Source organism: Python bivittatus, unplaced genomic scaffold (genome assembly GCF_059951505.1).
Source record: "Python bivittatus isolate LINGU-HERP-01145 unplaced genomic scaffold, Pbiv_v1 ctg000980_np1212, whole genome shotgun sequence".
NCBI lineage: Eukaryota > Metazoa > Chordata > Lepidosauria > Squamata > Pythonidae > Python > Python bivittatus.
Window position 1 is genome coordinate 60,132,464 of NW_028277125.1, and position 17,131 is coordinate 60,149,594.

The 17,131-nt window shown below is 35.9% G+C and overlaps 1 protein-coding gene across 4 annotated transcripts in view; it reads right to left on the bottom strand.

The window, feature by feature from the left end:
- Window positions 1-17,131, bottom strand: part of FAM53B (family with sequence similarity 53 member B) — a 131,428-nt gene that overhangs the window by 83,256 nt on the left and 31,041 nt on the right. For 3 of the 4 annotated variants that reach the window (XM_088131875.1, XM_088131876.1, XM_088131878.1), the window contains exons 3-4: window positions 8,800-9,044; window positions 3,375-3,429 (exon numbers count right to left, since the gene is read on the bottom strand). In XM_088131875.1, the coding sequence (XP_087988001.1) occupies window positions 3,375-3,429; window positions 8,800-8,868 (124 nt within the window). In that variant the 5' untranslated portion in view covers window positions 8,869-9,044. The remainder of the gene's footprint in view (window positions 1-3,374; window positions 3,430-8,799; window positions 9,045-17,131) is intronic. The other variant, XM_088131879.1, reaches the window with a different exon arrangement.

Sequence of the window (17,131 nt, forward strand, 5' to 3'; positions counted from 1 at the left end):
ATAACTGTAAATGCTGCATTTGACTGCTACTTACCCTGAGTATTATTTTTTATGAAAAGTTCAGGTTTAGTATTTGAGTGAGACATTATTAAATAAATCTGCAGAAGAAGAACATTAAAAATGTTAACTTCCAAAACATCAGATTATGTTAGTTTTCCTCACTGACTCTCTTACTACATTTGCAACTCTTGTGACTGGTAGGATGCAATATTGGTAGTAGAGGAGGATAAAGAAAAAAAAATCTGTCCAATGCATATGATTCAACAGCTACTAAAGCAACCCATACAAAATTGTCTCGCTCAGTTCATAGCAATATGTTTCCTATCCCTTTTCCAGCAAAGCAAAGTCTCAGAACAACTTTTCTTTTCTTACTGCCATCATGATAAGTATTTACTTTAACATGTCTGAAAAGTTAAAATATTCTTAATCCTTCTAAAGATATGGGCTATTGTGGCTTGTCAAACATTTATTGAAAATGCAGCAGAGCATTGGGAGACGTTTTAAGGACCTTTTTGCTATTTATATGAAATATTAAATGGCTAATATTGCAACCATATGCAAAATTATAACTCGTCAAGTACAGTTCTCTTCCAAGTTAAAAATAGATATGATTGGACTGAAAGATATTCAGGCATTAGTTCAATATCTTTTTTAAAAACTGTTTAACATATAGATATAATGGTAAGAAAGATAGCCATATAAGTGGCCATTTATACAGGCCACTTTTTATATAAAGTACAGTATACAATATCATATTCATTCCTTGCTTTCAATGATCATGTTTCAACAACACTTACAAGCAGTGATTATGGTGAATCAGACAGAAGGACAGAAATTAAAACATTAAAGATGAAAAAAATTATTTGTCATGCTGTAAACCTAAAAAGTGAATGACTACAGAGCAGTATTAACAAGGCATTGACTTGGTTATGGACTCATAACCATAGTTTGTAGAAACTATTTGTTTTTAAACAAGTAGTTTCTGCAAAAATAGGAAATCCTACAGCATTTTGTTAACGAGTTAATGGCGAATTTGTTCCATGACTCAGATTTTAGGAAAGCCTTCACATATTGTAAATAACGGTGGTGAATAAGATACATAGTTTTCTGTAAATTTTGAGTAAAACTACAGCATGCAAGAATGAAACAGGAGTATTATAAAAGGGCTCCAGTATTCCTAAGACAAAGATTTTTTATAAAGTGCCAGGCCTGCCTAGGCTTCTCCTTCAGGCAAGTTGGCAAGACTTTCAGAATCAAAGAACAGTTTTCCCATGGCTTATGCAGTAAGAATTTAACATGAGTCACCATTCTCAATTTGTTTCAGTTTATACTCTTAAGAGGCAGAATGATCTAGACAGCAGTCTATCCCAAACTTCCTCAGTGTGGTTCTGTTCTAGAAGTACTACATGCCTGTTGAGAACTCTGGATTTGTGCTCTAGCATATCTGGAGAGAGCTTGGGTTTGAGAAAAGTTGGCCTATCCAGCTACTATTCAACTTACATAGTATGTTCTTCAAGACTATCATTGTTTATTCAATGGGTTAACCAGCTTTAGTAGTGCCTACATTTTCTGCTTCCACTGAAAGCCAAATGGACAATTAGTTCTAAAGACACCCTACCTCTCTTGACCAAGAAGGCAAGAAAGCTAGCCAAGTTCCCTCCCTGTTTCAAAGAAGTCCCATAAGGCACTTTATTTCTTCAGTTTCTAATCCAAAACCAAAGTTGAAAGGATGTATTTGTCTCAATCTTCTGCACAAACAAGAACATAATTATCTAATTGGAAATAGCCTAGCAGTTTCAAATTCACCGTGGCTGTCAGCAGTGAACCTATCTGAGCAAGTTTCAACAATGACTTGGCTGGTTAAATCTGGGCCAGTTAAAAGCCAAAATAAAAAAGTACTGGGAAAAATGCCTAAAATTACAAAGCAAAACAAAAATACTGCCAATTGGTTTGCTCTTCTTGATTGGGCATGACAAAGACAATTGCAGAGGGGGTGCTATGGTCAGGAAGAAGATTAGGTTCCCTTAGAAACAGGTCATTGTAGCAAACAAGATCAGCATTAATATAACTAAGGCTTCTCTAATGGGGTGCTCTCTAGAGAAGTTGGACTATAATTCCAAAGATGATAGGACTTGTTGGTTGGAAAGATCTTAAGTAACACATTTTAAGCATTATTATTAATATTTGAACCATTGTTCTTTTTTTAATATATGAAACATAAAAAAGAACCATTTTTCAATTAATGTCTTGAATTTGAAACTTGGATCTTTAAAGGCATGCGCATATATACAAACCATCTCCCATCCAACCAACACATACACCATACACATTTTGATCAGACAACTTCCATTTTTGGAAGCTTGAGAAATGTCTCCTTCCATACAATTGTTCAATCCCATTAATTCATAGGGTAATGCCTATGAATAGAGGGAACAGATGCTTTGTCTGGAAAGTACCGGCTTTTGTTATACAATAGTTTGGCTCAAAGTCTACCTAACATTTTAATTGGTGCTAGAGGTCATTGCTCAGTCATATAAGAAACAAAAGACTACATTACAAGTCTAGGTCTTTCAAAAAACAGCCAGTCCTTCAAGAGCAATCAGCCACACTTCAAACCATCATAAATTTCAATATATATCTCTAGTCAAATGGATGGTGGCTTACATGCCAGCATAGTATCTCATTATTGGCAGCAGCACAAGGTTCCCAATTAAACAATGACCGCTCTGCTACCTTTTAAAGACTAGAAACTGGTGTTCCATTTGATCTAATAGATTATAGTACAAATAAGTAATGCAAAAGCAGTTTCAGAACAAAGGATATTCTCAAAATATCCTATATTACAAAAATTTAATCTTGAAGCAAGCAGAGAATTCTAAATAATTTTTATTACATATCAGTGAGTAAGTGGAATTTGATTACCAAGCATCATCAGATCAAAGTTTGAATGTACCAGATGTGGCAATTAGCAGTTATATATATGGAATCTGTTCCCTATCAATTGACCCAATTAAGTACATCTGGTTTAGACTGGAGTGAAGATAGATGATTTATTAGATACTAGAATACTTGAGGTGAGGCAAAGGTCACAAAGAGTTTGACATGCAGGCAGCCAGTTGGAAATTTACACACAGAAAACTTATCAGCTGAGTGCCATATTATGTAATATAAAGCAGATCTAAAGCTAACCATATGAAGTTCAAAGAAACACAAGTAAAATTAGGAAATGAGTTTCTTAGCTTGCAAAAAAAAGGGCAGAGCATTTTTCTTCAAAATGAAACAATGAAAATCTATTTCAAAATCCATGTTGAAAGATCCTTTGCAATATGCATTCATATCATAGCACAGCTATGGGGAAAAGTAGCAGTACTCACCCATCATTCCACATGAGAAGAGAGTGGATCCTTGACTCATCTTCTTTGGAGTGTGCTGAAAACAAACATAAAATCTAGTCACACATTTTTAGGAATTATGCTGAAATCCAGGCCATATTATAATATCTTCACTCCAAACACCAGAAAGGCTGTAAGATCAGATATGCAAGCAAAGCTAAAGTGACAATGACAATCTTGAAAACACCTTGTTCTGCTATTTTGTAGTTTCCAGTCATTGTAATGATTCTCCCTTGAACAATATTGAAAACTACACAAAAGGCTAATCCAGAGAAAATATTAAGTTGTAATTCTGTCAACATGCTAATAGAAAATTTAAGTTTTGCAATTGTCCATTCCATTTTTTCTTCAGTATTATATTGATTATTTTAAAAAATAATTAATATTGAAATTTGTATTGTATTTTTAAAAAGTCTGCTACTTCCAAAACATTTCTAAATTGTTTCCATAGGGTTGATCTTGTTCTTAGTGGAACAAAGTTGAAGCAATCAAAACCAAAATTACTCCATACTGTATAAAAAGAGAAATAATCCAAACTGTTTTCTTGTAAATCTTTTTACACTGTTCATTTATATCAGTATCATCACTGTAGGACTCTTATTTAAAAAAGAAAACAGAGACAATGCAGGAATCAATAAGAGAAATTTGTCCAGCGACTGCAGTAATGGTTCTAAAGTTTAACTAGCTGGCTCTGTTTTTAATAAATCCAGCACTGTCTCTTCATATTTTGCTCTTCTTTTCCCTTTCTAAATCATTTAATTTGCCAAAAAAGAGGCAATTTATTATAGAGAAAAGTGCATTTAAGTTTATATTAACAATATAATATCAGACACATTTATTAATGTTGTTAATAAATTTTATCTTTCACCAATTATCTTTTTTGTTTGTTTTTATAACAAATTTTTATAACCTTATAACACAATGTGTCTATTCAGAAATAAGTTTTATTGAACTAAATGGATTAAGTGCTAAGTAAATTTCAGGTTCATACACAATAACAATTAGGCTGGAGTGCTGTACAGCAAATAAGACCCACTAAATTAAAGACATAGTATTTCCAGGAATGTTGAAGCAGTAGGAAAACTTTGTTTTCCCCATTTTTTTCACCAAAAGAAGAGAAGCTAAGAGAAAAAATAAAATATATGCAATGCTTATTTTAGCATCCTTTATAGATATAAAGTCACTTTAATTTCATAATATGTATAACATATAACTTGGGATCCTCATAAACATATGTTTGGTGTATAAAATTGAAAAGTACAATTTACTTAGACGACAGCTGTATGTATGCATATAGGTATATATGTGTGTTTGTGCTCATTAATGTACAGTACATTAAAAAAAAATTTTTTTTAAGAGCTCCAAGTGGAGCTCCAAGTTAAAAAGTATAGCTTCTGTTTATTTTTGCCTATTTAGGAGAATCAGCCATTTTTTAATAAAAAAGTAATGTCTTTTGGATTTTATCTTCTACAGTAAACACTGATTTTCAGGAAAATGCTGAGGGGGAAGAAGTGGAAAGTAAGGCTCAGAATACACTTATTGTCACATGAGATGTTATTTAATCAATCTTTGTAGCAAATTCCATCCTACAGTCACTGACAGTCAGCCACATCTGAGTTTCAATCCATATTCAAGCTGACTGAGGCCATGGCTTGGAATCACATATGCTGGGAGATTATCTAAAACATCTTCCCTTTCTGCTAGGTAGAAAAATTAGATCCTTTTAAAATACAGGATGAAACTGGGAATGAAGTTTAGATAAAGGAGAGGAATACTAATGTTCTCCTGAGCTCTTCTTAAAGCTTGGAATCTACAAGAATAAAATCCAGGGAAACAAGCAGGACACTTCTGCATCAGGAATCCATTTGTCTCTAAGGAATAGGTTTAGCCATAGAACATAGAATTGTAATCTTCATTTATTTTTGTCTCTTGCTATTTAAGCTTTATTGTCTTTGGTGTTTATTTTCTCTGTAGAAGCTCAGTAACTGTGTGTGTTATGCAACTTAGAACTTCTACAGTGGAGTTGTTTCCAAATTACAAGTATACCAACATCATCTTGTAAAATTTCCTACCCGCTGGGAGATCTTCTTAAATCCCACCTGTGATTTGAAGAATTCTGTCTTTTTATCTTCTTTGCCAATGAATGTTTTGCATGTGACTAACAGCTAAAAAGGGATTTTTTTTAACATTCTCTTTTATTTTTTTTAATAAAATTTGATTTTATTTATTTCTTATGAGATTGGTCTATCTCCCAAAGGGAAGGGGAAACAGCTGATCACCTTAGCCACATGCCTCTATGCCGCAGGACCAGGAGGTGATGCTATAGCATTTATTTCATTTATTTCTCTTTTTCATTTTTAATTTGCTAGAAAAGCAGCTCAGATAATGAGAACCCGATCTTTCTCACATACCACGGTTAAGGGGAGGGTACCAGATGAGGCATACACACACCAGAGAACACACCAAGTCAGGAGGTGGAGCTGGATTTTCTAGACCTGGAGGGTTCCTGGAAGAGGAGATTAAGACTTCCATCTGTTTACCTAACAGGCTCAACCATAGCATTACCATCTTATTTTGTGAATCTGACATATTACCAAATCTTCAAATCAGTTTTTCGAATCCTATTTTTATTATTTTATCTTTTTTAATATTTTATAATTTTTATTATATTATAATTTTCATGGTATTTTGAAAATAAAATGTTTGCCTATATTAAAATAAACTTCTCTACTCTTTCACCTTTAGTTTCTTTCCTGATCTGGTATAAGTATTTCAAAATTCAGAACATTTGTTTCATAGCTTAACCATGTTATGCATTATTTAAAATTAACACATTATGGTATTTTTCATAATCATTTTCACTGCACTGAAAACTGCAGTGCTTCTAATTTTATGGGATATTATAAAACAAACAAAGCACCAACAAAAACTCCAGGGTTTTCCTGAATTTTTCCATTTTTTCTGGCCCTTACCTTGAAAATTTACACTTTTTATTTATTCAAAAGGCAAAGCTTAGGCCCAAGAAAAAAAATGAAAATGAGGAAATGAGACCATTTATGTCTGTCTTAACTGTAATCACATTTCATAATGATTAAACCATATAGTAAAATCAGGAAGTAAAGGAGTATGTTACTCATCATCTACAATATTTCTCTTATAGTAAGTAAAGAATTTATTTCCTGTATTTCTACTCAGTTAACTTGATCTATAACCTTTGTGAACCGTAAGATGCCTTTTGGTTTATCTGCATCTGCTTTGCTAAAGTTTCCTTGGATGTCAGGAAATAGTAAATATTAATAGGATGTTAAAACATGCAAGATATTTATCATTCATCAAAATGTGGTGCCTAAAAAAAAGAAAAGAAAACCAAACCAAAAATTGGTATTAAGTCCCTATTTCCATGTTCAGAATAAATTGTGAATGTGTATGAGTGCAAGGGGGGGGGTATGTGTATACACAAATACATATTAGAAATTAATTATGCTGTGAGAACACAAACAATGAAGGAGACAAAATATACATAGAATTATCATGGAATTGAGAATTATGGGTGAAAGGTGAAGTGGATATTCTCTAGAGATCTAATTACTGCTGACTGCAATATTTTGAAACCATTCCATATTAATGAATAGTAGAAAAGATATAAATTTAAAATTGGGAGATATTTTTATTACTTTTAAAATAGGTAGACTTTTAGATCATATCACAGTTTCAGGTAGTCCTCGGTTAATGACAATAACTGGGACCGGGATTTTCATCACTAAGCAATGTGGTTGTAAAGCCTGACATCATATGACCCCTTTGCTTAGCAATGGCAATCCCAGCAGTCCTTTTTGCCATCATTAAGCAAGGTTCACCAGTCATTAAGCAAGGACATCCTCACAACTTCCTGCCAGCTTCTAATAACCAAAGTCAGTGGGGAAGCTGGCAAGAAGTTGCAAGTCCCAGGTGGCTTACAAGCAGGCTGGAAGGCAGGTAAGTGGCTTCTGCTTGGTGGTGAAGAGTGTGTGGGGGTGTGCGAGGGGCTGGTGCAGCACAGACTGAGCGCAGCAAGGCTCAGGGTAGCTGCTGCCAGGTCGGGAGGGCACATGAGCGTGTACGGGGGCTGGTACAGCACGGCTGCCAGATGGGGAGTGTGAGGATACATGGGGAGTCGGTGCAGCACGAGTGCAGCAAGGCTTGGGGTGGCTACTGCCAGGTAGGGGAGACTTATCCAAGTAACTTGCGACCTTCCCTGACGGCTTCCCCATTGACGTTGCTTGGCCAGCAGGGAAGGTCACAAATGGCGATCACATAACCGTGGGACACTGTAACTGCCGTAAGTGTGAGCCGGTTGCCAAGTGCCCAGATCATGATCACGTGTCCGCAGGGGTACTGGAATGGCCGGAAACTCAAGGACCAGTCCTAACTATCACTCATTCAGAGCCATCATAACTTTGGTTGCTGAACAAGTGGTTGTTAACTGAGGATTAGCTGTAGTTGTTCTGAGAACCCATCACAGCAAGCCTTGCCCTTCTGCAAGTCTCTCCCTGCTGCCTTGCATGTGAAGAAATAAATTATAAGGATCTCTTCATAATTTGCCATAAATGTCAGTCTCCTGCTTCAGTATAATTAAAAGGAAATAGATTACAGTTTGCACATGCCTTGTTAACAATTGTATCAAAATTGCAGCATGATCCTGACTAAAATCCTATTTGATAACTAATAACAATTTGCACAAACTATAGTTTCTAGCATCTTCCATATGTAACAGAAATTTCAATTTATTACAACATGAAACCTTTGCAGATGAAGGAAAAGGGAAGGATAGGGGATAGGTAGGCTTTAAGGCAATATTAATACATTTTAATCTTTTCTCTATTTTTTCTTTAATGCCACAACTCACAGTAGTGAAATCTGCTATTTTGCTTTTGAATATCATTGGTGAAATTGTAGGGCAATCCAGGAATAAATGTTCTAGGGAAACACATCCACGTTACACACCCACATTAAATCTGATGTCACCATATTATGAACATAACTGGGAATGTCTCCTAATTCAACCATGATGCCCGCAAGGAAGAAAAGCTTAAGGTGAGGCATTTTCCATAGCAAATAGGTCCCCTAAAAATAAGATCCCTTAAACACTATCAGGGATTGTTAGTGTCTGTATATGGCTCCCATTCTGCTAACAAAATCCTCGCATGCTTAGAACACATTTATGGGCAAGGCAACATCATTCTCTAAATGTGATGTTGGGCATACAAAACTCTTCTTGTTCATTCATTATTATGTGTAAATTGGCTTAGAACTACAGAATCAATATAGTTCCACAGGTTGCAGTCTAAAACGGGAGCAGAGACCTGTAACCTGAAAGACATAAGTGCCTTACTATAAGCGAAGTCATCAGGGTGACATGAACTCTTACCAGTTCAGCCCTGCATGATAGAGAATCAGCACCTTTGTTTTCCAGAGTTGTAGTTAAGATCATCACCATGGTAACAAAGTCATGCACTGGGGTCCATTCCAGTAGAGGTAAAGGTCACAATCGGCCATATTAGGCAGAATCTCCCATTCAGTGCATTTTCCCAGACGAAAGGTTCAATAGCACCAATTCCCATCTGTTTTGTCAGCTGGACAGCTTGACAAAAAATAGTCCAAAATATTCACTTTCTGGAAGGAGAGAGAGAAGAAAAAGAGATAAAATACAAATGCTCTGTATGTTATTTTCCAATTCCATAAATCATTGTACAAACTTTATGTTTTGTGGGAAGTTTGCCCTTGCTCTTTCAATAAATCTCACAAATCCTGACATTTCTCATGTGTGCCAGAGAAGAATACAGTGGCCATAGGATTAAATTATACCTGCAGGAAGAACAGACAAGCCGTTTCCTTCCTACTTGAACTCTGCAGTTGCAAAAGACAGAGAGGTAATTAAGGAGGACAGTGAGTAAGTGGGGACCACTACAGTCCTGGCAGCAATCAGCTAAGCAATCAGCGAGGTAACAAGAAAAGAAAGCAGAACATGCCGGCAACACAGAAGGAAGAGTCACAAGCGAGGGCTAAGCAGTTCCAAGTTTCCTCTAAATTCTAATGACTCTTAAGGAGCAGTAAACTGGCTATATATATTCTTCAGAAATCAGATTCTATTGCCGCCTAAAATACAGGTATTACAAATGGCTCCAACTGGTGAACTATGTTCACCAAACTGGGGCAGAAACCAGAGAACCAAGGGACCTGCTATGAAAAAGATACCTATATTCAGATCTGCTTCCCCAGAGATGGGCAGGTGTCCACACCCCAGCTTAAGCCATCCCAATGGCACTGGAACATCTTTGTATGATGGTATACACTAAACAGCAGAATATATCCTACTTGACATGGCTTGGATTGTTACCTGATCATGAGAGGAGGGGAAAAATAGGGTCTCTTCTCATTGTGCAGAAAAGCCTATTGGTTTATAAATCTGCATACTGCTTTGATTTTGCATAACAAAGGTACATATGCTATATTCTGAGTCAAAATGGAATGAAAAGAACTGGCTTTTGTGAACAACATGAGAGTACATGTCAGCATTAGGGAGATTTCTGCAGTACTGATTTATGGGTAGAAGCTTTACAGTGAGAGATCCAAAGTTGAGATAAGGAAGAGTTTCCTGACTGTGACAGACATTAAGCAGTGGAACATCCTGCCTCCTGAAGTGGTGGGTGCGCCATCAGTGGAACTTTTCATGAAAGACTGGATAACCATTTGTCTGGAATGGTATGAGGATTCCTGCACTAGGCAAGAGATTGGACTAGAACATCCCCCCTCCCCACAGGTCACTTCCAACCCTATGCTTCCATGATCTATAGCACTGTAGTACTGGCCTGGTTTGATGTAACACAAAGCAACAATATAGCTTGTTTTGTGTGACATGCAAACGTATCCTTAGGATAAATTTTGTAGTTTATTTGGCAACAAACTACTATTTGAAACCACAGTTTAGCAGTTTACAAATCCTAGCTTATTTTAACCATAGCTTGTCACTACATCTGAATTCAACATTCTGAACTTTTGTTTGGTACCACATCCATTTCTTCTGGTTCTTGGCAGAATAAATGGAGCAAATGAGAAGTGGCCAAATAAGCTGTGATTACTTTGCTTAACTGGCTTGCTTAAAAAGCTAGAGTTAAGACATATCCTGACAATGTTATGCTTCAACCATATTGCACATATTAAAATAGTTAACATATTGCTCATATTAAAATAGTTAATCGAGAGCTAGCAGTGATGATTGTCCTTTGGAATGAAGTTAAAAGTTGAATAACTCCTTTTTAATTCATGAAGTTGTTTACACATAATCCAATTCTATTTATGTAATGCTCTGGACGCCTTCAAAACATTTCAAACTGAAATTCAAACAACTAAAATATATTTATATGAGCTACACGGTAGAATAAAAAGACAGTCAGATAGCCAAGAAAAGATTTTGTTTTCAGCTTCTGGCACCTAAATGCATAAACAGAAAAACTGACAGATTATAAATAAAATTAATTTGAAAACAATTTTCCAAAATAATTCCATAATCCTGTTTAAACGTGCTGCTCTTTTGTCAATGTAAAGAAAAGGGGGGGGGGTCATTAGTTATAACACAGTAAGCATTTATCCTCTAAGACTCAATTAAATTCAAGCAGTCCTATATAATGATTTGGAATACACGGATTAGTATTAGAACTCAGTAAGAGCCAAAATTAATTCATCACTCATCTTATAAATCTTATTCTTCTTGTTTATTTGTATTTGAGTGTGCAAGTAGGTGCCATTATGTATATTCACTTAAAGGCCAGCTGGCTAGTAAAGAAAAATTATCTATTATTTGTTTGGTCAGAACTAAGTTCATCTAGAGTGCAAAACTATGAAAGGAATAAAATCAATACATTTTCTCAATATTTACTGTAGAAAATACTGAAGTATGATGGAGTCTGATCTTTGTCAGCATCATCAAATACAATTTGCTGTTTGCTTCCTCATTAATCAGTGAACAACCCAATGACATTGAGGAATCATGAAAACTACAAGCAGGGAAGGTTAAACAAGACAAAAACCCCAACTGCTGAAAATACACTTAACTAAAGACACACAGGCGGTATATCTGACTTAGCTATCCAGCATCCTGCACACAGCTAGGAAAACAAACCCATCTGTCAGACTGACAATCCCGCTTAACTAAGAAAAATCCCACTCTAAACCAGGTTGTTCTGCCATAGGTATCTCTAAGGTGACTTTAGTGCTCTTTATGATAACACTGGTTATTCACCAGAATTCTGACTTAGTTTCCCATAAAGTACCTTAGCTTCTGAAATACCACTGTAGTAAACTGCTTATATCACATCTGTATAATTTACTCTACCATGAAAGAAACTTTCTACAGGGATACTAATCCTATTCTGTAGAGTTTCTCCTTGAGAATTTGTATACAGGCAACTATTTCTGGGTTACAAAAATCCAGATAACTATTAGAAGGAAGCAATGGCCATCTGGTTTTTTGCATTCCAAACATACCACCTAGTTGTTGGTTTATTGAAAGAGACTGTATACAAAAGTTAATATTTTATCTTAGCATTTGTTAGTAATACAATATATACGTACTGATTTTGCAGTCATTTCAGTTATCTATAGTTCCTTTTCCAAAAAAAAAAAAAATCTTCTCAACAGATATTTTAATAGTCAATCCTTGTGGCACACAACGAGATATAGGCCTAATAGACACAACAAACAGCAGCATAACATAGGATGTTACACATGTGGACACATTTGTATTATGAGAATCCAGCCATGTGGTTTGTAAACCACTGGTGTATAACTTACTGTACTGAACAAACCCAACCAATTGTGATTTATTTAAGAAACAGTGGTTAAACAAGCTTAGGTTTAGAATACAGGAATGTTTTGGTATGAAAGATATTCTTAACTGTGTTTAATGGCTCCAGTACACAACACATAAAATGTTCACTGTACAGCTCACTTTTCCCTCTTTTATTTATTCTAAGCATAATGGAGTCTGATCTAGACTGAGACTACCACTCATGGGAGGGGGGAGCTTAATTCTTCCACCCAACCTTTTGGTTTAAAACATTTCAAATGCTTATAATTCCTGTATGGGTGCTGGGATTTTTAAAAAATACTTTAAAAAATTGTCTATGAAATCTTATGACTCATGCATTTGGACACTCTTATACAAATAATCCTTTGTTCATATTGCTATTATATATTGAATCATATTCTAGTACACATGAACAGCATGAGATATTATTGTAAGCCCCAAAAAGGTGTCTAGTATATGAATGTAGGAAGAGCCATGTAGTTGAGGCTATGTAGTCCTGCATTCTGTTCCCACAATGGCCATCCAAATCTCTACAGGAAGCTCACAAGAAAGGTGCGAGCACACTAATTCCTTCCAGTGCATGTTTTCCGTCATATATATTTAGAGGCATACATAGCTGCACGCCAAAATTTAGACAACCCTAGTCAGTTTGTATGTTTCAATGAATCCCTTCACTTAGTGGATTCACTGACCGTGGGTGCCTAACGTTTGGCATTCTGCTGTAATCTGATACTGGAGATTATATTTGTTGTTATAGCTAATAGCCATTTATAACCTTAAACTCAAATTAAATTAAATATCTTTCAAACCAATCCATTTTTTAAAGCAATCAGTGTACATGGTGATAATGAAATTCGATAATACGGCTACATGCTGTATGAAGCACTACTTTCTTTCATTTGTCCTAAATTTCCCACCATTCATTTCATATGATGACCCTCTGCAGATTAGATTATGAGAAACGGAGACAATCGTCTCTCAACCTATTTTTTCCATGCTATGTACAGTTTTGAGAGCCAGTGTGATGTAGGGGTTAAGGTGCTGGACTAGGAGGGGGGGGACTCTGATTCTAGTCCTCCATTAAGCATGGAAGCCAGCTGGGAAACCTTGGCCCAGTCCTTCTCTTTCAATCCTAGACTGGGAAGTCAAACAAAACCTATCTACCAACCTGCATGGGAGCAACATTATAGATTACACTCTATAACCTTCAGGGAAGAAGCCTTAATCGTGCAGTGGATTGATTTGGTCTGAGAAAAATATACAGTTTTATACACCTCTGCCATACCCTGTTACTCATTTTTTTTTAATTTAAACCCCCCTCCCCCCATGTTGCATCAAACAGAAGCAACTCTACTGGTTATGTACAGCTTTACCAGCTCTACCATATTCTTTTTAAAGTCTAATTATCATCACTGTATCCCAAGACTAAGAGGGAGGTAAGAAAATGAGTTGAAATGGCTAACAGTCATTTCTGGGCACCTCACTCTTTGAGAGCTGGAACAGGTCTAGGAATACTTTCAGACTGTCACTTGCTCTTAAAGAATGGGAACCTTTCAGATCTCACATGTCTCAGAGAGTTAACACAAAGAACAAGAGTTAGTGGCAACTTTTTTTTTCCATGCAGAAACACTTTAGCCTGATTAAGAATTCCTTTGAACATTACAAGAAACAGTAATTAGCTATGCTCCTTTTGTATGTGTTTCAGTCTCTCTCTGTATAATCAATTCTTGATTATAATCTGAATTGGACCAAATGAAGAATGACCAATTGAAGATAGACTTTAAAATCCTACCAAATTTCATTGGACTTCAATATATGGAGTGATAGGAAGAGAACTTTGCCTGGTAGCAATTACTTGCATTATTCATGATCAAGCAGAATTGACAGAAAGGAGTAACACTTATTTGGATGGTGGAAAAAAAACTACTACTTATTTGTATTTATTTTAAGTAAATAGCTAGGGGCACATATGCAAGTTCTTAGAAACCCAGAAGGTACAAATATTACCACCTGGTAAGACAAAGGCAGATGAAGAATGGAAAGAAAGAGAAAAAAACATATAAAAGTAGAAAAAGAGAAAAAGCATAATGGGCGATGGGAGCTGAGCAAGGGGAAAAACAGAATTATTAGCAACACACATACATGAAGATAAAAGTCTACAACTATAATTCATAAAAAGAACATGATTGGTATAAATCTTATGAATATGGCAGAATATTCTGAAAGAGAATTACTGTAATACAGCATTCTATTCTGTATTAAATTATTTTAGAATATCACCACTGCCTACTCTTTTTTCTGAAGGCTAATTCAAGCTGCTAAATTTCTGTCTTAAAATCTCCCTTCCCTGTAAAAAAAGTATGTAACACACATACTGTCCACCATACCTAATCTACGTATAATCAGTACACTTTTTCATATTGAGAAGAACTTTGAGAATTATGCTATGCTTAGGACAACCCATAGTTGCTGTTAAAAGCAAAGGTGGAAACTGTCTCTCTCTTAGTAGCTCATGCCAGCAAAACCACTAGGGAGGATGTTGTGACTATAGTGACATCAGGACATTTCTTCCACCCTATCCTTGCTCTGCACAAATCAAATAAAACAAACTAGAAAAAGGTGAGTCAACAGAAAAAAAAAAGTTGATTTTTATAATGTTTTGTTCCAAAATATGTACATTGTCATTCTTGCAGTTATAAATATAAATGGTAAATGCAGACATAAAGCCTGGTGCTGCCAAAGGTCTATTCAACATGAACTTGTTTTTATTGCCACATTGCCAATATTAAAATTTCTTTTCTACTCAGCACTTTTATTTTTGAGAATCAAATGCAGTTCAATATTCAGTGTTGCATAACTTGATATCTGCACATATCTGAAATGTTCACCATTAGGAGGTGGCAACTCCACATGCCTGGTGGCCAGTATCTCCTGCAGCAAGATAGAGGCGATGAGAAAGTGACCTCTCTAAGACCTCTTGCTCGACCTCATTCCTACAGGCTAAAGCTACCAAGCTAGTGACCCCAAAGAGTCCTGAACCTTGACACGAAACCAAGAAAGTTGAGTTTTTGATTGGTTAAACTCACAAAGGCAGAAACATCCACAAACTAGTGTTACTAAGCCAGTGACCTTCCAGTGCCCTCTCCCATGACATTTTATTGACAAGCAAAAGGTCCTGAATCATTCACCTCCCAGAGCATCCAGAACATTAATCTACCCAGCCAGTGGAACTGACTTAGTTATGTCACACAAATGTGTGACTTCATCTCAGAACTGTTAACTAGCAAGGCAAAAGGACAGTCCTTGAAACTACAGCAGCTAATAATTGATAGCATACTAGCAGAATACCAAACAAATCATGTACCAATGTCAAGTAATACAAGCAGACCTGAGCAACTGAATCTTATAAACAGATATTGTGGAAGCTTCCTGGGAGGGAAGAAGTGAAAAAGGGGAGGAGGAAGAAAAACAGGAGGTTCTGCTCATTTGGCAGACATAAAAATGAGCCCTTCGCCCTTCTTTTAACTTTTCATTCTCACAATAAAGCAAGACCCAGGATAAAAACAAAGAAGGGGAAAATGTCTGAGTAAGAAGCAGTTTTACAGAATCACATCCTCACCCTGGTCCTGTCTAAATGTGCTGGATTACAACTCCCATCATTATCAGCAACTATCAGCTTTCCATATCATTCCACTTCAGGAACACTGAAACTGTAGCCCTCCAAATGTTGATGAACTAGGGTTTCTAGAGCTCTTCTCTGTTGACATTCCAGCTTGGCTTGCTGGAAGTTGTAATTCATCTAGGGGGCCGCACATTAGGCACTAAGTTAGGTGAAGCAGCTAAGTTTGCTGGGTTGCAAACTATTTAATTTTATTAAAAAGACTGACAATTAGCAAATGCCATCTTTTAAGTCAGCCATTTTCTGTAAAATGAATTGTTTTTATCAGCACTTGGTCTGCCCAGAGCTTGGCTCGCGCTGGGACTTGAGAAGCAATTAAGTTCTGAAAAGGGCAGAGCACTGTTTTCTTACACTGATAAAAACAGTAAGTACTCTAGGGAGTTTTCCTGGCATTGTTAATAATTAATGAAATATCATAAGCAAGAAACTTATGAGAAAGAAATCGTACTAGGAGTGTTAGATGAATATATTTACAAATGATTCAAGAATTATGTACTCATATCTATGTAGTAGGATACACAAAGTAGTTCAATTTTTAATTTTTTCCTTCAAATGAGAGAAAAATAGGCAAAGATTTTTTTTTAAATAATCTTTTTCTTTTGATGTATCTCATGGCAGTAATTTCATCTCAGCTGAAAACATCTGCAAAACTGTGGCATTTAAATACTGAATGGGCACAAGGCAACTGAAGTGTTATAAGTACTTCAGAATATAGCAAACCACATGGGAGTCTACAAATTATTTGAACTACAACTCTTATCAACCTAACTAACATGACCAAGACAAAGGATTCCAGTTCTAAAGATATGAAAGGTACCAGGTATCCAACCATTGATATATAACAGTATATAAACTGTGGAGTCCTTGGGGTTCTCTGAGCTTGGTTCTTTTCTTGCAAACGTTTCATTACCCAGCTAGGTAATGATGTTACCAAGCTCAAAGAACCCCAAAGACTCCACAGTTCAACCCTGAGCTACACATATTCACCTCTATTAGTATATAAACTTGCACAGTATTGTTTCTTCTGAGTGATATACCTTCTCAAGATCTCTGAGGTCCATTAAAGTCCTGCTTTCATGAAAAACAATGACTTAACATATGCTTTTATGTAGAAAGCATGCATTCTACCACTATGTTAAGTTCTTTCAGCCTGTATTTTGCTATTTTTTTTCAGTGGAAAAATATGCTTAAAGGGCATGTGGAAGTGTTTAACCT